This window comes from Salminus brasiliensis, chromosome 3, assembly GCF_030463535.1.
Source record: "Salminus brasiliensis chromosome 3, fSalBra1.hap2, whole genome shotgun sequence".
In the NCBI taxonomy this organism is placed as follows: Eukaryota; Metazoa; Chordata; class Actinopteri; order Characiformes; family Bryconidae; genus Salminus; species Salminus brasiliensis.
Window position 1 is genome coordinate 46721559 of NC_132880.1, and position 22394 is coordinate 46743952.

A 22394-nucleotide genomic window follows, 5' to 3' on the forward strand; every position below is an offset into this window, starting at 1 on the left:
GTCTCTGTGTCTGTGTTTTTGATCTTCAGCACTGGCTCGGTTTTGTGTGCTTGTCTCCGCCCCTAGCCCCACCTAGTCATTAGTGTTCCCACCTGTGTCTCCTTTATAGCCATGCCCTCTTGTTTTCCTCCCCAGGTGTTCCTGTTTGTGTCTTTTGCTCTTATGCCCCTGTGTGTCCTTGTCTGGCATTGTTGTTGATGTTGTCCGTCTTAGCGCACCGTGTTAGCATTATTTTGGTTTCTATGTTGCATTTCTGTTTTTTTTTTTTTTTTTTTTTTTTTTTGCTTTTTTATTTAATTAATTAATTCATTCTTTTTGTTCCTCCAGAATGGTAATGTGTGGCGCAACAGATAACACCACTACCTGCCACTGAGTTACAACACCATGTGGGAGACTGGGGTTCGATTTCCGGTCTGGATGACGATGCTGCGCTACACCAGTAAGAGTCCTTGGGCCAGACTCCTAACACTACACTGACCCACCTCTGTAATATGAGTAACCTTGTAAGTCGCTCTGGATAAGAGCATCAGCTAAATGCCATTAATGTAAATGGTAATAGCTACCCCTATTCATTCTGTAAGTTCAGGTTTAGACTCTCTTAAAAGGTCCTATAAAGAAAACTCGCATTTGCACCTTAATTGTTACAATAAGGGGAGTAAAGGTAAACTTGGATCAAATTAGGACAGTTTTTTTAAAGGGCACTCTGTGGGAATCAAGACCTCGGCTTTGAGCTCTATTACAGGCCTCGTTTTGTTGAGATAAAAAGAAGTAATACGGAACACAGACCCATTAGAGAGTAGACAGAGAGAAGAGACTTGTAAAGTGATGACGTGGGGTTATCAACAGTGTTAAAGAATCAATTCCAGGCCTTATCAGAGGAAACCGTGGAAACAGGCCACACAGTTTCCCAAGGCCTCCAAGCTAAACTGCAACCTTCTATTCCCATTTATTCTTTTATTTTCATATTAATTAGTTAGTTTGATCAACATGTAATAATTTTCACATGTTCTTTAATTTTCCTTCCTATGCTTTCAAAACATCTGACAAGGCTAACTTCAGAGGTTGGACTGAATTTCTATGTGATCTGCCAAACTGCAGACCTTTCATCCATCACCTATGCAGCTCTTTTCATTCTGGTCATGAGTGCAGCTTGTTGACCTTCACATTAATGGATCACCTCTGTTTTCTGCCCATACCTGCGGTATGCTGTACTGAAGTGGACTGGTGAATAGATTTTCAGGCAGCATTTGAGTTCAACAGCCCTGGAGAAGCTATAGCTTAAATATTCATCATACGTCCTCTTAGAAGTACATATTCTATATGTGTAAGAGTTGGCACTGGAATTTTGAACTTTTGGACTTTTTTGTCATTTGAATACTTTTACACCAATTGGCCACATCATTAAAACCACTTGCTTGTTTCGACACTCACTTTATCAGCTCCACTGAACGTATAGGAGCACTGTGTAGTTCTATAATTCCAGGCTGTTTCCATCTTATTCTCTGAATACTCTGTTATTAGCCTCCTTTCACCCTGTTCTTCAGTGGTCAGAACCTCACAGGACTGACCACCACAGACCACACTGGCATGGTGGTGCTGTGTTTATAGCTGTGTTCCAAATCCTAGGCTGCAACTGACGTAGGGCGGGTCCTCGGTAGGACTCCTTCTTAGTAGCCTATTGGTCACACAAATGGAACAGTCTAACCAGGCTGCGTGGTGACGTCATTTCTTCATGAAAATACATTATAAATATAAAAAATGCTTTGATGGTCCCGGATGACCAACAGATCTACGAACCAATCAGGAGGGATTGTTTTACGATTCATACAATGCTGTAGTAAGACACTGTTATTAATATACTAACTTTTCATACCTCCACTGCCTGAATAGCCACTCCCTCCCAACAGTGGATTCATTGACTGCAAACAGTCATTATCTGCTGGGAATTGGTGAAGATGGCAGGTGTCCACAAGGCTAAAAATGTTCATCTACAGCTACATCTACAGCTTTTTCATGTAGTGTGTTGTTGTACTGGTGGTACGAGTGGATCAGACACAGCAGTGCTGCTGGAGTTTTTATTTAGTGTCTATTAGACACTCCTACCTAGTTGCTCCACCTTGTAGATGTAAAGTCCGAGACACAAGCTCTGTATCTGCTGTAGGTCATCCTCTAGTCCTTCATCAGTGCTCACAGGACTCTGCCCATAGGACGCTGTTGGCTGGATATTCCAGGTTGGTGGGCTATTCTCTGTACAGCAGTGACGTTGAGTTGTTGAAAAACCCCAGTGCAACAAATCTGTGGTGGTCCTGTGGGGTCTTGACCATTGAAGAACAGGGGGAGGCTAATAATGCAGAGAAACAGATGGACTACAGTCTGGATTTACAGAACTACAGACTGCTTCTATAAGGTAAATGGAGCTGATAGCATGATATACAATGACTGTAGAAGCTAGGAAGTGGTTTTAATGAAGTGGCAGGTCGGTGTATTTTGCTGATATATAATTCATCACATTCTTCATGTCTTTATTATTTGACATTTTACATCAGTAAAGCTTTCAGGAGAACTTTCAGTGATCACCAGTGCAGAAATTCTCATTGTGAGTGAATGGGGCAAGTCGGTGTATGATGATTAGGCATGAATTGTGTGTAACCGAGGATGTTCGAGTAGAACTGCAAAATAATTTCTGTGCATAATTTGTGAAATATGCAGGAATGCACACTTGCTGGAACACATTTTTGCTAGTTGCGTTGCCATGACAACTGGGATACGGAACAATTTTTTTTGTTGTTGTTTTTACAAGATTGCAGACAGCTTTCTCATAATGCCCAATTTGGATGTAAGGCGTGAGGATTACAAAGACACTGGATAAATACACTTGAAAGTAAGCTGCTGGTCCACAAAAGGAAAAACACAGATCAGGGGTCTCTGAGGTGTTTTGGGGCTCTCTGACTGGAAGCTGTTGAGTTGCTGTACAGGGAAAGAGTGAGTAAAGCTAACAATTATGTAAGAAATATTGTAGCGAGCAAAGTTCAAGGAGCTTTCAGATAACCTGTACTTGACTCTCACCAAAATTCCTTCTGAGCTGCAGCCTCAATGGCGTAGGCGTGTGCTTAGAAAGCTGTATAATATGCATGTAGCCGAAGCCTCCCAGTGGGTCCCTCAAAGGCCTTACGTTACATCCATTCCATTGTACGATTGTTCAGATATATGGGGTTGCAGATTTAACGTCTTGTGGGTGACATTTGGTCACCAGCTTCTCGTCCAACATCAGTGTCTGACCTCACAAAGGCGCTTCTGGAAGAATGGTCCTAAAAATGTCCCATAAACAAAACTCCTAAACCTTGTGGAAACCTTCCCAAAAAAAAGTTGAAGTTGTAATAGCTGCAAATGGAGGCATCATATTAAACCCCCGACATCATGTTAAACCCTGTGGATTAAGAATGGGATGTCACTTAAGTTCGTATGCATGCAAAGGCAGGCGAGCGAATACTTTTGGCAATATAGTGTATATACACCAAAGTTTTAGAACAATTTTCCATTGTTCTATTGACATTTATTGACATTGTCTATTGAATAACGTGACCTCAAATAGTACAAAGTTAGGCAGCAAACTGTTGAGACTTTTGAGTAAAATTAACCAAAAACTGAAAAAAGAAAATGTAAATTGTAGGGGGGAAAAAAGATCTTTTAGGGAAACATCTTAGGGAAGTCATTGGTTGCCAACTTACAGCTCATCTGTTACAATATGAGTAAATTAGGCTTTGACAGCTGATGTAAACAATTCATAATACAACCCCGTTATCTTCATAAAATCAGTGTAGGAACTGTGTTACGACGCTCTGCACCACAGTATTTCGAGGTCACTGTGCATTCAGACTCCTACTACAACGTCTGGAAGAAGACACTTCATAAAGGAAGGCATATTGACCTCCTAAAAGTGTCGCTCTGTCCTTTGAGAAATGTCAGATTAGAGGGAATGTTGAGAGGACAGTTTCCTTCACCATGAAGCTCTTTGAAAACTAGAGGAGACTGAAGAGGTCTGGTACAGGAAGAGGTCTGACAGACTCACGTCCACACCATCATCAGAGGACGAGTTTCTGAGAGTCAACAGCTTGTGGGCAGGAAGAAAGCCAAAACAAGCAAAGCAGGCTTGCGTGGGCCGTGCAGCACTGACCGTGGACTGCTGACAAAATAGAGGGTGTTCTAAAACTTTTGACCAGTAGTGTGTTTATATACTTATATTTCAAATGTACATTTATATCATATAGATATATGTAAGTATCATTTATTGGGCACAGATGCATCCATATTCACTATATGGACAAAAGTATTCAGACACCAATTTATTGTTTCTTCTAAAACCAAGGGTATAAAAAACAGAAAACTGTCCCAACTTATCCCAGAACTATTGGATGGAGCTCCACCATCCATCATTCCAGAGAACACAGTTCTTCCATTGCTCCACATCTCAATGCTGGGGGGCTTTATACCCCTCTAGCCCACACCTGGCATTAGGCAGTATGGTGCCAATGGGTTCAAGTTTATCTGCTCCAGAGAGTCCTATTTTATTGGCAATACTTCTCTACAGACAAGCCGTGTGTGTGTGTATGTGTGCATTTGCACATCGCCAACTGGAACAATACAGTGGGAGTTCTTCCTGTCTGTCTGTCTGTCTGTCTTCTAAAGTGATGACAATCACCTGTGTGACCCCCAGAAGAGGGGTTTAAAACTGGGCCATGGCAAAGGGAGAATATGAAGGTTCAAGGCTCATGTAATAAAGACAGGACCCATGAAGCAGGGAGCGGTAACCTGCATGTATCACCTACCCTGTTTAATAAAAACAAGCCAGCAGAGCTGAGATATTGAAAGCCAGTGTTTTGTTTCTGTATTCAATTCGCACACACTCTGCATTGCTGGAAGGAATCCATTTCCCAGAGCCCCCCACAGCCCCCTTCATTAAAGCGGTCATATCCCACAGTGACCCGGAGCACCTCTGTCTTCAGGCCCTTTCAGTGCAGCTATTCAGAGCTCGTAGATAAATATGTAAGGGATGATTATGTGGCACAGTTGTGGTAAGAAGGCTGTGAAATGTGCAATCAAATGACAGACAGTGTGGTGAATGGTGGGATGTGGGGAATTTGTGCTTTGATTGGAAGCCTTTGTGCTGTCAGAGAGAGTTTCCCATTTCCCAGAGCTTTGCTTGCATGCTGACATCACCTGCAGGAAGAGAGCTATTCAGAGTGACAGCAAGATCTAATTTAAAAAGTATCGGACTTGCAAACAATGTTTGGTCGCCTCCGAGTGTCAGACAGTATGACTTAATAGTGCGGTTGTACGAAATAAATAAAAAAAAAAAATACATACATTTAAAAAAAAACATTGCATTTCCACTTTTCATATTTTGCTGAATTTTTAGGTTCCCGGGTTATAAATGTATGTCATAGGCTTAGATATTAAATACTGTATATTATTTATCAAACCACACAAAAAAAACCCCAACTTTTTTTAAGGTTTTAACCATAAAAACTTCTCTACTTTGCCCTTGTCCCAAACACAGACTTTAAAACTTGCCTGCTCCCATCACAATGTGTTTTTAATAACATAAAAAGACACAGAATGTAATATTTTTGTCCAACTTTTATGATCAATATATTTATGATCAAGATATTACCACCCAAAATTTTGCCATAATTACTGCGACAGCCTGTGATTTATATCATTATTGTTTATACTATTATGGCAAAATTTTACAGATAAAAAAAAATCTTAATATGCAATTAAATAGTATTTTATGCTAGTATACAGTAGTATGTCAAGTAGAGTACGGCTGTACTGCTTTGTGAATCCTAAGTTTAGTGCATCAGTTGTGCGTGCCCTCAGAAATGAAAAACTGTGTGACCAAGGTCATGATCACCCGCATCTGTATGATGTGTCTTTGCCACTGCACAGGGACAAAGATGCTTATCGGAACAGCTGGTGAGAGATCACTATTATTTTAAAGGCCGACATGGAAACTTGGTCGGTGTTTTCTGGTCTGCCCTCTAGTGGAAGCCTGGAGTAACACGTGTAGCATGTGAACAGTTACGTTACATTTACATTTACAGCATTTAGCAGACGATCTTAACCAGAGCGACTTACAAAAGTGCTTTACAATTTACTCAAGAAAAACCTCATCTAGTTTAAATAGACTAGAATTCAAAGATCCTCTAATCTTAGACTCTACTAAACACAGGTCAATATGGAGAACATAGTACTCTTCTCTTCACCTGAATGCTCTCGGAAGAGGAGGGTCTTCAGTCTGGGTTTGAAGACAGCGAGCATTGGACTCTGTTAGGACACCCAGGGGAAGTTCGTCCCACCACTTTGGTGCAGGACAGTAAGAAAGCCTGGACGCTTGTCTTCCGTGGGTCTTAAAGGATGCTCTTAAAGGATACACAGCACTTTCCTCAGAACGCTTTGGTTGCCCGGTGACGTTGCATCGGCATCAGTTCAGAAAAAGAGACGCTGGCTGGCTGTACACGTTTTGGAGGAGGCGTGTGTCAGTCTTTTCACCTTCCAGTGTGATAGGGGGCATGTGATAGGGGGTGAATATGTATGGGTTGGGAAACTGTTGATCCAAGTTGAGAAGAAAATCAGAAAATAAAACTTAAGATGGTAAAAAAAAGCCTAAGAGTAGCAAATTAAGCTCACCAAACAAAACAACAGCTGCATGCATCACTAATACGTCTCTAATGCATGACTATGCATCCTCTTGCCTTAATAACACCATCAATCCTGTCAAGCAAGGATTACACTGCCTCTTGAGATTGTACCCGCTGAAGCCCACTCATAAGACCACCTAAGGCCTGAGCTGGAGTCGTGTACGTGCGAGAATTTCAGGATTTCACCCGCGGTTTCAGACTAAGAATTAGGGTCGAGGTGTGGCGATTCTGCTGATCAGTAAGAGAGTCCCAGTGTTCCATCATGTCTGCTGAACCGGTCCCACACACACATTCAAACCTGTGCTCCCTACAGTCCCTACAGTCGTCCTGCAGTGTGTGAGAGTGTCAGTGGAGTGTTCTGTTTGGACATGAAGCACAAAGTTAGAGGAAGAGTGAGCAAAAATGACAGGAACTCTCTTCAGAAGACTGATGTAATCCTTATCTGACTGGATTGCTGCTGGTATTGAATATTAGATGGGACTCATTCAGCATTATTAATACTACTGCTCAGCATATCAATGGTTCTACCAGTGCAAATGTGCATAACATGAGCTTATGTGGTGGTAAAGTGACATTACACCATTTATTAGTCATTTGTTTATTATTGGTATTGACCAGGGGAGGATGGGTACCCCCTTGAGAGTATTGATTTCTCCCAAGGTGTCTTCCTCCAGAGTCTTTTTGGTCCCTGTGGTCTTAGGCTTGCTTAGGTCCATGTTTTTACCTTTTCTTTTTCATTACTTCACTGATAGGAATTTCTGCGCGGTGGGTTTCATGTGGAAATCCTACTGATCAAAGGTGTCAAAAGTATTCACATTCATTACTCAGGTAGAAGTGAGTGGAGATACTAGGGTTTAAAAGACTTCTATAGAAGCTGAAGTATCAACTGAAGCTTTTTACTCCAGTAAAAGTATAAAAGTACTGGTTTCAAATCTACTTTAAGTAGAAAAGTAAAAGTAATAGAAATAAAAACATGGGGTCTATAGTGCACTACACCCCCCCCCCTCCCCAAAAACCCATTTCTCTAAAAGCCATAATGAGGAGAATGTTCTATTAAAATGTTGATGTTAAAAATGTTGGGCTGCACTAGACTCCTGTTTCAGCTGCAGATCTGCCCATTGAAAATGAAGCATTTCAGTAATATCAGCTCTATTAAAGGAGCGTCTCTGTGCTCTACTGAGCATTAACATGAGCTTCATGGAGGAATATATGAGGAGTCGTTGTCTAGAAGTTTTGTAAAGCTGCAGAAAGTCAGACTTCAGAGGCGTGTGATCAATAAGCTTTATTGGAATGTAAATGTGGGGCTCAGTCGGGACGTTTCACTGCAGTTCTCTTGAGTCTCTGCCACGGACACAGTCTTCATACTAGACTACAGACGTCTGCTGTGAGCTCGCTGGAGAGTGACGGGACGTGTGCAGGTGTGATGGATCGCTTATAAAACAATAGGGAGTCAGAATGGTGTCTGTTTATACTTCTCATCCAACCACGATCAGACTCACACTTTCCGGATGAAGAGATTTATCTGGAGAGGGTTTTTTATTGATGACGAGCCGGAATGAAAACAAAGGGGAATGAAATAGGAGGAACGAGGCTGTTTTTAAAATGTAAGGAGGAGAAAGTTCAGATAATTGAGTGAAAATGTGAGGAGTGGAAGGAAAAGGTCAGCTAAAAAATATATAATTACTCCAGTAAAGTTCAGATAACCAACATTTCTACTTAATTAAGGTAACGAAGTATTTGTACTTTTGTTATTCAACACCTACTACTGCTACTGATGCCACCTCTTTTCTGGAAAACTGCACTGTACAGTCACTTGCCCACTTCTCAGAGTAAGATCACTGTTCTGTCGATGCTCTATATAAATGTGTTAACTGGTGAGACCTGACATCAAAGCTCTGGCTCTGAGAAGCTTGATGAATAAGGGCCATTGTTCAGTGGCCACTGGTGCCACACTGAAAAGAAGAACAGTGATTACTTCACTTGTTCAAATTGGAAAAAGAGACAAAGGGAAGACCTACTGTAAGTTGATACGAACCATCTACCAAGCCTTCACACTGTCCCTTTTAATCAGTCCGGCATTCTGTAAGCAAAGAGCCTTTGAGAAAATGCCTTTGTGTGGAGCCTCAAGAGATTTGCCATGGTTTATGCCATGGTTCTTCTTCAATTCCCAAGTGCTCTCATTAGTTGTTGCTATTAGAGAGATGTTGATAGATGTTGTCCAGGCTAAACATTCATTTAGGGGACATAGAGCAGACGCTCTTATCCAGAGTGCCTTACATAAGTGCTTCACTGTCCACTCCCTAACATACAAGTATCTCTAGCTAGTTTGAATAGGCTAGAATCCAAAAGGTACATGATATGTCCAAATGTTTGTGGACACCCCTTCTAATGAATGCATTCAGCTACTTTACATTGAACCTGTTGCTGACACAGGTGTGCAAATGTGCGCTCAGACTGGATGTATGTCATGTTGGAATGGAATAGGACTCTCTGGAGGAGATAAACATAAACATGCCTAATGCCAGGCATGGGCTAGAGGGGTATAAAAGCCCCTCAGCTTTGAGCTGTGGAGCAGTGATGGTGATGCTCCATCGAGTATTTTTGGGGATGAGTTAGGGATGATGAGGTGGGGTAGTGATCATCATTCAACATCCTGACCACTAACGCTCTTGTTACTGAATGCAATCAAATCTTCACAGCAATGCTCCTCCTCCAAAATCTATTAGAAAGCTTTCTTTCCTGGACAGTAGAGACAATTACTCCAACAAAAGCAGGAGAAACTCTTTTTAATACAATTGATTTCAGAAAAAGCAATGAATGAGCAGGTGTCCCAATACTTTAGTCCATATAGCTTGGATACTAAGAATGAAATACTTAGCATATACCACACTTTGCCTGAAATTCAAAGTAAGTGCAATCACAGGCTTTAGTGTTGATTTAAGAGCTCTTCAAAGAAATGGTCTTCAGTCATTGCTACGACACCCAGACGAAAGTACGTCCCACCACCTTGGCGTCAGGACAGAGAACAGTCTAGATGCTCGTCCTCCAAAAAGAATAAAGGCTCTGGGCTTCAAGCCGAGCTGAAGCTCAAAGCGCTCCTGGTACAGATTCAGGTTTGACCATTGCGGTCAGGCATGGAGAGGCTGGTCCATATTTGGCTTTGTAGGCCAGCGTCAGGGGTTCCAATCAGGCACGTGGCAAACCACCGCCGGTGAGGATCTTGTGGTCAACTGTATCACGTAAACACTCATGTAATGTGCTCAAATGACCCACGTTAATGTTATTAGAGATGAAATGCAGTCATTAATCACCTAAGAGAGTCATCATCATTATTATTCGGAAAGTCTGCAGGATGCTCATGAATATGTAACTGGGGTGGGCTTTCATACAGAACGCTCCCGGAGATCTGTTCCATGCACCTTGTGTGTGGAGGCGCGATAGCAAAACACACCGCACCTCTAGTCTATGTCTTCTTTTCCTTCTGCAGTGATGTGTGAACGTCGAACAGAATGTGGAGGAGGAGCTTCCATGAGAGGGAGAGAGCGGGAGTGAGGGAGCAAGGGAGTGAGTGGGAGAGGGAGAGAGAAATTCACACACTCTCACACACTCTCTCTCTCTCACACACACACACATACACACATACAGACAGACCGAGAGAAGCAGAATAGCAATGAGACAAGAGAGAAGGAAAGGCTGTTGAACTATTGAGAGCAGAATTCTCTGGCTTCTTAAGAGTGGAATACAGGGACATCAACATGACAATGAGGCTGACCAATGGATGATTAGTTACGGTGCATCCCATTGCCTAGGTAAGTAAAGGATCCTGATGAAAATTCAACGCTTCGGACTCTAATGCCTGCTCGCTGGAACACACATTTAGACATTTCCTCTGGTCTCAGGCTTGAAAAGGGGAGGTTTGGTTGGGACTGCTGTGAGGAACCCCTTTTTGTTGTGCCCTTTGTTGTGAATCCTAAAAGACGTTGGTAAGATCTTTAGTTCTGAGAGATTTCCATATGTCCTAAAGCATCATCACCAACCTGCTTTCATCTGTAGATGTTTCCATCCTGTATCTGCATCCTGTACCCTCCATGTGCATGAGTGCATGTCCCATCTTCCTCAAAAGACAACGCTGTCAATGTGCATCTCCTGAAAGCGAGTATCTGCACATGGTAGCACAGAAATTGCAGTGCACGCCTCAAAGCTTTTCAGAAGTGGACGAGTTGATTTGTTCCAGGGCTGACAGGAAAACTCATGAACCCACTTATTATTATTTGATTATTATGGAAAACCGCTGCTGTCTGAAACTTCCCTGATAGCCAGTGCTTCCCCCAAGGCCCTGTCAAGTGGCAGAACACAGAGCTTCTTCCAATCTCCGCGGATCATCAGGGGCATCAGCTGTTCTTCTTTCTGTCAAATGCCTGCTCGTGCTCCAGGTGGCCACCCCCTCGGTAAGTCCGCGAGACGTGCCTTGAGTGTTTCCTCTGGAGGCTGTGCAGAAGCAGCTTCGAGTTTACTCCAGCAGATGCTGCCAGATAGGAAGAGATACTGTAGATCTAAGGGATCTAGTCCAGGAGGCTGAACATACGCAAGCAACATACGGGCAAAAGTATTGGGACACCTACTCATTTACAAGGGTATTAAAAGGAGTTTATTCTGCTTTTGTTGTTGGAGTAACTGTCTCTACTTTCCAGGGAAGAAGGCTTTGTTGGCAGAGCATTGTGGTGAGGATTTGATTGCATTCAGCGACAAGAGCGTTAGTGAGGTCAGGATGTTGGATGATGATCACCACCTAACCTCATCATCCCCAACTCCACAACTCATCCCAAAAGTACTCCAGTACTCCATTCTCATTCCACTTCTACTGCTCCACAGCTCAATGCTAGGGGGCTTCATGCCCCTCTAGCCCATGCCTGGCATTGGGCAGCATAGGTTAGGTTTATAGGTTCATCAGTGTTTATCTGCTCCAGAAAGTCCTATCCTATTGACAGCGCTTCTCTACAGTGACCAGACAAGCTGTGTCTGTGTGTCAACAGTGGGTGCAATTTAAAGTAACTGAATGCATCCATTAGAAAAGGTGTCCACAAACATTTGTCAATAAGGTGTATTAGCCAAAAGTCTGGAGAACCTGCTCTAAACATCGAAATGACCGGGATCCATCATGCTGGCTGGATCGACCATCTGCTTGTGTGACATCTCTGTTATTTACTGTACGTGAGTCTGAAACATGTCCATGACCGAGGAGGAGGTTCTTGTGGCTTGCTGACCATCGCTGACCTCGCCTGAGAGAAATACGTGCATAACCTGAGCACCTGCTCTGTTTTGAAGGGAGGTTGCATTTTCTGGCCTCTTTCTCTCTCTCTTCTTTATGGTCTCTTCTTCCCCTCTTCTTTTTTCATCCTCCCACCTCCGTCTTCCACTCCCCCCAAGCTCTCAGAATCCTCAAAAATATGCGCATTCCTCGTTCACGTGGCCCGAAATGCTCTCGTGATGAAGGCAGTGTTGCTCTGCCTTGTTTATTTATTGCCTTGTTAAACCTCAGTCTTGAAGCACTGCACCAGCAGTCATCCTCTGATGCCGTTGCCTCGTGGAGAGCGTCAGCGGTGGTGAATCATTTGGGATAAACTGTCAAAGAGACATTAAAATCAAGAGCAAGCACCAGCAGAGCACCCCTGAATGTGTCTGTGTGGGCATTGCAGGTCAGGGTTTCTTTTTTTATATCGTATCTCTTGGCGTTTTCATAGCACAGGCGGTATTGGGCAGGTGAAGTGCTTTGTGATATAGAGGGTTTTTATTGTGCCCCATTTCAGAGCCATTTTCACTGCTGGTTGAAGGAGCTCCAAAAGCAACACGGTGCAACGCCCTTCAGTTATTAATCCCATCCCCTTTGAAAACTCTTAAAAGCACTCCATCTTCCACGCTTTCTAAATCTTACCTCAGCAGAAATCTTATTATTTCAGAGCAGGTTTGTCATTATTCTTCCATAAATGATTTTCCCTGAGTGCCTGAGATGCTGCAAGCCTGCTGGTTTTCAGCTTTCAGCATCAAATGACTGTCAAAGTGTGTGCCTTCAGAATTCATGCTGTACACCTCTGAGAGTATATAAGAGCAGCTCTGACGTCCAGTCGTTCGTCTGCAATGTGAGAAATATGAGAAACACTTGTTCATGACCGAGACGAGCAATAAAAGGGTTGATTTTTTTCTCCACAGCTTGATCGATTTCTGAGGGTGAAGAAAATACTCAACTGTTGAACACCACACCTGCCATTGAAGCACTGGTATGACTTTTCAAAACCTTCACACAGCTAATTCTCAGTCCACAGTTCTGCACCTTGCACAGTATTCATCTCGTCTAATTGCTCTTTTGAAACTCGTTCAGATACGGATTACACTCTCCTATGAGTACGAGAACATTTACACGTATCAAAGCCTGCGGGTTTCCTCGGCGATTGTCTTAAAACACAGAGAGTGGTGTCACATCTGACAGGATTTTATCTCGCCACGCTTTGTAGTCGCACTTGCTTTCATGTTTCATTCTGAACTGAGCGTCAGATTTGAGTCAGATCTGCTGAAGTTAATCGTACTCCTTCTTGATCATTCTTGATGGTTCCTGATGGATCATTTTTGCTATCTGATCAGGATATCTTGTTTAACTCTGATGCAAACACACCAAAAAAAGAACATGACATTCTCGTTTGATAATGCATCACTCGGGGCTTCGAGAGGCTCAGTTGGCTATTGCACGGCTACTATGGCAATGCCGCTTTGAGTGCCTGAGATGCCTGAGATGCTGCAAGCCTGCTGGTTTTCAGCTTTCAGCATCAAATGACTGTCAAAGTGTGTGCCTTCAGAATTCAGAGAAGTTAATCGTACTCCTTCTTGATCATTCTTGATGGTTCCTGATGGATCATTTTTGCTATCTGATCAGGATATCTTGTTTAACTCTGATGCAAACACACCAAAAAAAGAACATGACATTCTCGTTTGATAATGCATCACTCGGGGCTTCGAGAGGCTCAGTTGGCTATTGCACGGCTACTATGGCAATGCCGCTTTGCCATCAGCAGCCAGAGCCTGAGTGAGCACAATTGGCCATGCTCTCTCCTCTTATCACTAAGCTGTTATCTGGGGTGGTGGAGCTGGGGAGCTGTGCTCTTTTCTCAGAGCCTGTCAACTGCCTGGCTGATTTTGCATATATCGGAGTAGTCTTTACCCTCCTAGTGTTGGGAGCATTGCTAGTGCTAGGGGGGAGCTACAAATGGGTGAGTTATTTGGCATACCAAATTGACTGAATTATTAACATTATTATTAATACATCACTCTACCAGCAGTGCAAAATCCACCATTAATGGAAAGATTCGATTCAATTCTCAAACAAAAGGCCATCAGTCACAGCTTTAAACAGGCCCCTGAGCCTTCACACATTTTAAATGATTAATACATAAAGCAATATTGAACAGCATAACGCATGCATGCCTCTAACTGCCAAATAATGGATGACTTTTCCAGGCGCACAATGTCCGAGCATGAAGATCTCACTAAAACCGTGGGCCACTGGAACTCCTCGGAGAGCTACCAGCTGAACCCAGCCAGCGTAATCGTGTCTGTGGTGTTCTCGCTCATTTTCCTGCTGGGCACGGTGGGCAACAGCCTGGTGCTGGCCGTGCTCCTGCGCAGCGGCCAGGTGGGCTACAACACTACCAACCTGTTCATCCTCAACCTCAGCGTGGCCGACTTCTTCTTCATCATCTTCTGCGTGCCTTTCCAAGCCACCATCTACTCGCTGGAAGGCTGGGTGTTCGGCTCCTTCATGTGTAAGGTGGTGCACTTCTTCATCAACCTCACCATGTACGCCAGCAGCTTCACGCTCGCCGCCGTCTCTGTTGACAGGTGTGTATACACCATCTCACCATTTCCAAGCAATATCACACCTCAGATGGGACGCGTTTCTAGCTGCTCTGTTCTCTGGTATTTGTGCTGGAACTGTTTCAATAAGCTGCTGCCTAGTTCAGAGTAACTAAACCACTAGGCTGTCACTGTTTAATGCACAAATATTCACTGGAAGTTGTAGTTATTTAGTGTTTCTTGAAAGCCTGATGTTTTCTTTGACCGTATTCAGATAGGATTAGTTTACACAGGGAGGTGGAGTAATGTCCTCAGTAATTTACTACAGGACGTCTCAAAAATCACTGCATAAACGACTGTGACGGGACTGGCTACTCGATTTATGCACTGCCGACACCTCCAAAGAAACGTGATGATAACAAAGCTTATAACCCACTGATAGTAATAAAGACATATTAGGCTGAAAAATAGCAGCTACACGTTCATAACCCATATGTAGGCTAAAAGCTACGGTAACAATGACTTACCTAAAGCTGCCAGCAGCATTACGCCTTTGAGGAGTCCTTTGGTTGGTATTTTGGATTTGACTAAGGTTTACTACAGGCTTGAATTACCAGAGGTATCTGTGCCATGTATGCCAAAACTAAATGCCTCCTCGAGCGCCTCCAAAAGTCCCAAATAAACTCCTTTTCCACAGAACATGACAGAATATTTACCTACATATCAATTCGCATTGAATTAATATAACCTGAGGTTATTTTAACATCTCGTTTTACAAAAGGTAAAAGGCACCAGAATCATTGCTGATGCACAGTCCATAAAAATTTGGCCTGCGCTTTCGGACGGCACTAAAATCACTGAGAAACTAATAATTAGCCCACCTCCTCATGTACAAGTAATCCCATCCAAAAAGGGCTTTAGTCTCACTAAGATGTGTGTTACCATTTTAGTTGCTTGTTCATCCCAAAGGTGTTTGATGGAGTTGGACTCAAGGCTCGGGCCAGTCAAGTTCTTCCACACCACACTAACCATGCCTTTATTGGCATAGCTTTCTGCACTGGGGCACAGTCAGTCATGCTGGAACAGAAATGGGCTTTCCCCAAACTGTTTTGTACAATTGTCTGAAATGTCTTGGTCTGCTGAAGCAATAAGATTCCCCTTAATTGGAATGAAAGAACCTATAGGCCAACCCCTGAAAACAACTCCATTAGCATTATCCCTCCTCCACCAAACTTTACAGTTGACACAGTGCAGTCAGGCAGGTAATGTTCTCCTGGCATTCGCCAAACCCAGACTCAGCAGTCAGACTGCCTTATGGAGAAGTGTGATTCATCAACAGAACAGTTGCGACATGTTTGCATTTTGTGGCTGTTTGAGCTGCTCTCTGTGGTTCCTAAACACTTCCACTGTTCTACTTTCCACAGGAAAGGCAGACTGCATGGCTAGGAGCTTGATTTTATACACTATGGCAATGGGACTGAATTAAACCCCTAAATTCAATGATTAAGAGGCATGTCCCAAGACTTTTGTCCATAGATAAATAGAGCGGACAAACATAATAACTTAGTTAATATAAAAAAACCTTATTATATATAAATAAAATATATAATGTAATAAATAATATATAATATGCAACAATAAAATAACAACCAAACAATAAATAACAATTAATACAATAAAATACAAAAAAACTATAAATAGCAATACAAATTAAATAAAGATAATATGGATGAAAACCATAAATGATGTCTAAATAAATTCATTTCCACCACACTGACCAGGAAGACGCAAATGGATGGATGGATGGGCTTAGGTACCCTAAACAACACTTATAGCCCTGAACATGTAGCGATCTGTGGTTTATAAAAGCATTTATAATTATTCATTTTCCACATTTCCTCTCAATGCAGTTAAGCTTCTTCTAATTCTATACCAGACACATTATTTTGATTTTGAGGATGGTGTTGTTTAGGGTACCTAAGCCCATCTATTCATCCATTCGCGTCTTCCTGGTCAGGGTGGTGTGAGAGAATTTATTTAGACATAATTTATGGGTTTTTTATCCATCACATGCCACATGTAACTTTCTTAAACCTGAACCACAAAAATCAGAACAACAGGACAGTTTTTAATGAACCAGACATCAGCTCTCTGAACATGAGCTCCTGAACCTGTTAAGGTTAAAGGCAATTACAGCACCACGGCCTGTTTCACAAAAGGTTGTCTCCTTTGTTCATTTCCTTAATGAAACACCTCCTCACACAGAAGCCAATTATTCCCCTCTTTAGACAAGTGATTTAAAACAACTGTCAAATCCAGTCAGCGCAGACTGTTCTCATATGCCAGAATTTCAACAAATTGGTAGTAACGCCTTTTTAGGGCAAACTGGCCGTATTAGGTTTCATGGTCTTTGCTGTTAGGTGAAGCGTAGGAATGGGTTCAGAGTAACTGTAACTAAGCTTTTAGATAATGGTCTTTTGAAAAACCTTGCCAACTCTGAACGAGATGAGTAGTGTGACCTTAAAACATAATGGAAAAGGGAAACTACTGGAACAACAGCAGTACTATGAGCTTAGAAATGCTGCTCTCAGACTGAACTACACAGCCAATAGTCTTCATCTGCTCCAAATAAGAAAGTGTTTACCGCTGGAGTAAAGGAAAATAATTGGACAGGTCTAAACTTGGTGAAAAAACAGTGCCAGCCATAATGTAGGCTGAGAATCACCACAGGCAATTATCTAAATATAAACAGTACACATTCATCCCCTCTCCTGAAAAGCTGTTACCACAGCAAGCTCATAGGGTTACATTTAACCTTGGTGGAACTGTAATTTTCAGGAAGCTGTGACGAATAAAGGAGACACTGTCTTTCATTCTACCAGTCAAAAGTTTTAGTAGGCCCCCATTTTTGAGTTTGAGACATTAAATGGTCAATTTAAGCAAACCTCAGTAATTTACCTGAATAACCTGAAATGGTACAAAGTCCAGTGACCTCAAGTGGTACAAAGGTAAACCTCCCATAGCTTTTGAGAAATAAAATGAACTAAAAACTGAAAAATAAATAAATGATTTAAAAAGTGCATTTTAAGGGACTGCAGCAATGTAGCAATGGAAGTAAATGAAGCTCTGAGAAATGGATGCAAGCATCAAACAATGTACAAACCTTTTGTCTTTCTAAAAGCAGTGCTGCCACTATGACTAGCCATGCTTAGCATGCTTTGCCATCAGCAGCCGGCGCTGGAGAGAGCACAATAGGCTGTGCTGTCTCCAGGTGGGTAAATGTCACTCTTAAAGCGATGCTGACCAGCACAGGCATCAGGTGTTAGCTGGTGTGGTGGAGAGGGGGCCCGCCGCTTTCCTACATACATGACGGCTGCCCGGCGATGTTGCAGTGGCAGCAGTTTAGAAAAAAAGAGGCTATGGCTGGCTTTACAGTCCTTATCCTCCAAATGTTGGGAGCATTGCTTGTGCTAGGGGGAGCTACGAATAGGTGGGTTAATTGGTGGCACCAAATTGGGGACATTACTGCATTCTGTACCACAGTATTTAAACAACACTGCACATCCAGGAGCTCTTTTCTTTAGAGAAATGACAGATATAGCCATAGTAAGGACGGTTTCCTACACTGTCAAAAGACTGGAGAGGTCTGGTACAAGAAGAGGCCTGACGCAGTCAAATCCACAACAGCATCAGAAGACCGGTTTCTGAGAGTCAACAGCAGCTTGTGTGATAGGCAGGTTAAATGACAACACCTTGTAGCTCAGATTAACACTGGACCAAGTCTTAGTTTCAGCTGAGGCAGGTGGAGTGTCGGGAAGAAAGTCATTAGATTAGGCTTAGATGGTAAGAAGGCAAACAAGCACAATTGAACTAATGGTTATGTCTTACTTTGTAGATATCTGGCCATCCGGTACCCCCTGCGCTCCAGAGAATTACGAACGCCCTGTAATGCTGTTGTCGCCATGGTAATCATTTGGGGTCTGTCTCTCATTTTCGCCGGCCCTTACTTGAGCTACTACGACCTCATCGACTTCGAGAACAGCAACGTTTGTGTTCCCGGTTGGGAGGAGCATAACCGCAAGGTGTTGGACACCTGCACCTTCGTGTTCGGCTACGTCATCCCTGTGCTCATCGTCAGCCTGTCCTACACGCGCACCATCAAGTACCTGTGGACAGCCGTGGACCCTCTGGACGGCATGTCCGAGTCCAAGCGCGCCAAGCGCAAAGTCACTAAGATGATCATTATCGTCACTGTGCTCTTCTGCATCTGCTGGCTTCCCTACCATGTGGTCATCCTCTGCTACCTCTATGGAGACTTCCCCTTCAACCAGACCACCTATGCGTTCCGGCTGCTCTCGCACTGCATGGCCTACGCCAACTCCTGCCTAAACCCCATTGTCTACGCCCTGGTGTCCAAACACTTCCGCAAGGGTTTCAAAAAGGTCTTCAGCTGCATCCTCAGCAAAAAAGGCCGCAACAAGGTGCACGTGGTGCATGTGGCCAACACCGTGCCTGGCTTCGAAGGCGGCTCCACCGAGGTGTCCCACATGAACGAGGAGAACGGCAGGCAAAACGAGCGCGAGATGGTGAACCGTCCACTTGTCGAACCACAGGACGCTACAATGGACATAACGTTACCCTTCCAGAACCAGCCATAAGCATGTGGAGCACAGCTGATGGTGCTATACAGAAAGCCTTACTGAACTTTGAAACCAATAGGCCGCAGCCACTGGATATGACCGTGGTTCTGCATTGCCCACTGTAGACAATGGTTACCTCAACTGATATACTGGCATACGGACAAAAGGAAACAAATGGACAATATATTTTTGAGTATAAATATTATAAATGAAGTGTTTTCCTTTTTTATTGTATTTATTTATTTATTTATTATTTACCAATTATTTTGGTGATACCATATGTGTTTAACTGTGTTGTGTTATTTCAAAGCTGGAAGTATCTGTTCTCACTGTATAAAAGGCTGGCCTTCAGAGCATGTTGCAATATACAACCTTTCTGTATTTATTAAAGGATTCTGTGCAATTTTGCAGCTAGTAATTTATTATTATTAATTAATGCACTTTATGATCTTGTAAAAATGTGTACTTACATATGAATAATGTTAATTCCTTTTCTAGCCTATTGCCTCTTAGTAAAACACTCGTAATTTCCTCTCTTACCTTTTTTCATGTCACTGCTTTCTATCGCTTGTGATCTTCTTGGACATGCTATGATAATAATTGCACTTCTGATTATCAGGGTTTCCAGCCCTGACAGCCCTTGACGTCTCCAGTGTTTGCCTAGCAATCACATGAAAACACATGAGCTCATGTCGCAGTATAGCACTTTCTGAAGGAAGCTTCACAAATGTACCTAATTTCATCTTTCTTACGGCTCTTGTATTGACTGCCTTACCTCTATGTCTTACTCTCCTTCAGTATAAAGCAGTAACATGTACACTGTTTGGTTTGATATTTATGATATTGATGTTGGTGGATTTCAATAAAAGACATTGTATTGACACCTGGCTCCCAATTTAACAGTGGAATGGTCCAAACATCTTCAGTTTGCAATCTGCAGGGCTAAGACTGATGTGACCAACTGCAACTGTTCAAACCCTTTCACAAGAGCCAGCCGGTTAAGCTGCTCTGCTATGGTTGAACACCTCTCCTGCTGGACTGAACCACAATGTTGGAGCCAGTTTTGAGGGTTTAACAGGCTCTTTACAGACTTCTGGTGAGTGTTCCATCAGTGCGCCTCTACACAGGACATCTGCGAAGGTGTTAGTCGTGTCTTCAGCTAGTACTTGTCTTCAGTTCAGTTGTGAAATCTGCTATTTTGTGTAGCCACTTCTTCTTCTTCTGGTTTGAAGCAAGCTCTGTTGGATTAATGAATACTTTAAAAGACCAGAGCTATGATGACATACAATTGTTTGGCCACCCAGGTCAACATTTCTGGGAGTAAATTAGCTAAATTTGCATTTAATATACATTTAACATTCAAGCAGGATTTGTGTATTTATTATTTATTATTGTGTATATAGTTTTGTACAAATATAGAATGAAAAAAGCTTGGATACTCAGATTTCAGATAACTTTTACTGAGGTCCCACCCAGCTGTGGTGGCTGGTGCACTATGGTTGTTAGGAAGGCCTGTGATTCAGAATTTAAAGTCATATGAACTTGTCCCAACAATCAGCAGCCATAAGTTCCTCCAAGCAGCTGCTGAGCATCACTCTGGACATCTGAACTGATGCCCACAAAGAAGGAAGATAATAGAACATGGTTTTCCTAATGTAATAAGGAACAGGAATAAAGATCAAGTTGAGGCCTGGAAGACCAAGAACTGTTTGTCGGATAGCTGTAGAGGCCAATCAAAACCTCTATCTAGCTGCAAAATACCTTCAGGAAGATTCTGGAGCAACAGTGCACCACCCCTCCACTACTTTGCACCACCTCCTCTACTACTGTGCAGCAACACCTGCACAAAAATGACCTTCATCACAAGAAAACCTAAATTCACTGCCAGAAAATTTCAAAGGACCATCTACATAAGCAAAAGACCATCTAAGCAAGCCATGGGAACTGATGGGGTTAAAATGAAACCTTTTGGTTACAATGAGTGAAGATGAGGAACAAGAGAAAAAAAAGTGCTGAATTTCATGAGAAGAACACCTCTCCAACTGTTAAGCACAGGGCTGGCTCCATCTTGCTTTGGGACTGTGTTGCAGCCAGTGGCACAGGGATTTTGGCTGGTAGAGAGAACAATGGATTCAATTAAATACCAGCAAACTTTGGAAACATACCAAAATCCATCTGTAAAAAAGCTTTGGGTGAAAAGAGAACAGCTTCTTCGGCAGGCTAATGCTTCTAACCTCAGGATGAACTAAACTGTAAAATCCGCAAAGGACTACCTCCAGAGGCCTTAGAGGAACCTCACTGAACATCTGTGGAACGACCTCAAAATAGCAGTGCAGCAAAAGAGCCCACGAATCTCACAGAACTAGAAGCCTTTTGCAAGTCAGAACAGGTGCGAAAATCCCCCAAACACGAACTTAGAGACTCTAAGCTGCTACAAAAACGTATTGATAATCTGTGATCTGCACCAAAAGGGGGTGTTACTAAGTACTGAACCTAAAGGATAAAAGGATAAAGGAGATTTTGACATGTGGTGGAACATGGGGTGGAATGAAATTGTAATCTCAAGGACCCACTTACACAAAGAGCAATTATTGAATAAATAAAATAATAGAATATAAAAAAGGTAGAGATAAATAGGACAAGTGGGAAAAGTAGAGAAATTTAAAAAGCAGCAGCATAAATGTATCTTTCTGCCTTCTTTTTGTTTTTCGTTATTTTGAAAATAAAGTAAATAAAGTAAATAAATCTTGCTTAAAATATTGTTAAAATGTGTCATCTTGACCCTCAAAGGGTATTTTCTTGATTTGCACCTTTAAAGGCACTTGTGTTTAATATAATTTCCACACGTTTCATATCATCACAATGTTCAGAAGAAGCTCAGCTCTCTCTATGATAAGGTTTCATGACCCAGACTATAACAACTGACTATTCTTCACAGCATTACTGCTGTATAATGAACAGATTCTTACTGTAGGACCTGAACACAGCAGGTTACTGTAGATCTGTAAAGCATCATGGTCAAAATTCAGTGGCGGGTGAATTCTACAGTACACATATTTCCCCCTGTAAATCACAGTATGCTCATTTTGCACAGGATTGTTTTCAGCAGTTTGGACAAAAAATCATTCTATAATATTGCATTGCTACGTAATGCTAGCTATAGAGACGCTATAGAGATGTGGACTACCTTCCTTAGCTAGTATGGCAGAGT

At 42.5% G+C, this 22394-nt stretch overlaps 1 protein-coding gene across 2 annotated transcripts; it reads left to right on the forward strand.

Moving 5' to 3' along the window:
* The first annotated feature begins 10142 nt into the window (after positions 1–10142).
* galr2b (galanin receptor 2b) lies at positions 10143–20034 on the forward strand. 2 transcript variants are annotated; one of them, XM_072676390.1, is made up of 4 exons: positions 10143–10510; positions 12909–12976; positions 14208–14588; positions 18439–20034. In XM_072676390.1, the coding sequence occupies exons 3-4, from the start codon at positions 14215–14217 to the stop codon at positions 19199–19201; spliced, it is 1137 nt and encodes a 378-aa protein (XP_072532491.1). In that variant the 5' UTR covers positions 10143–10510; positions 12909–12976; positions 14208–14214; the 3' UTR covers positions 19202–20034. The 2 variants fall into 2 exon arrangements, with proteins under 2 accessions (XP_072532491.1, XP_072532492.1); XM_072676391.1 differs by lacking the exon at positions 10143–10510 and adding an exon at positions 12236–12397.
* Positions 20035–22394: the final 2360 nt, after the last annotated feature.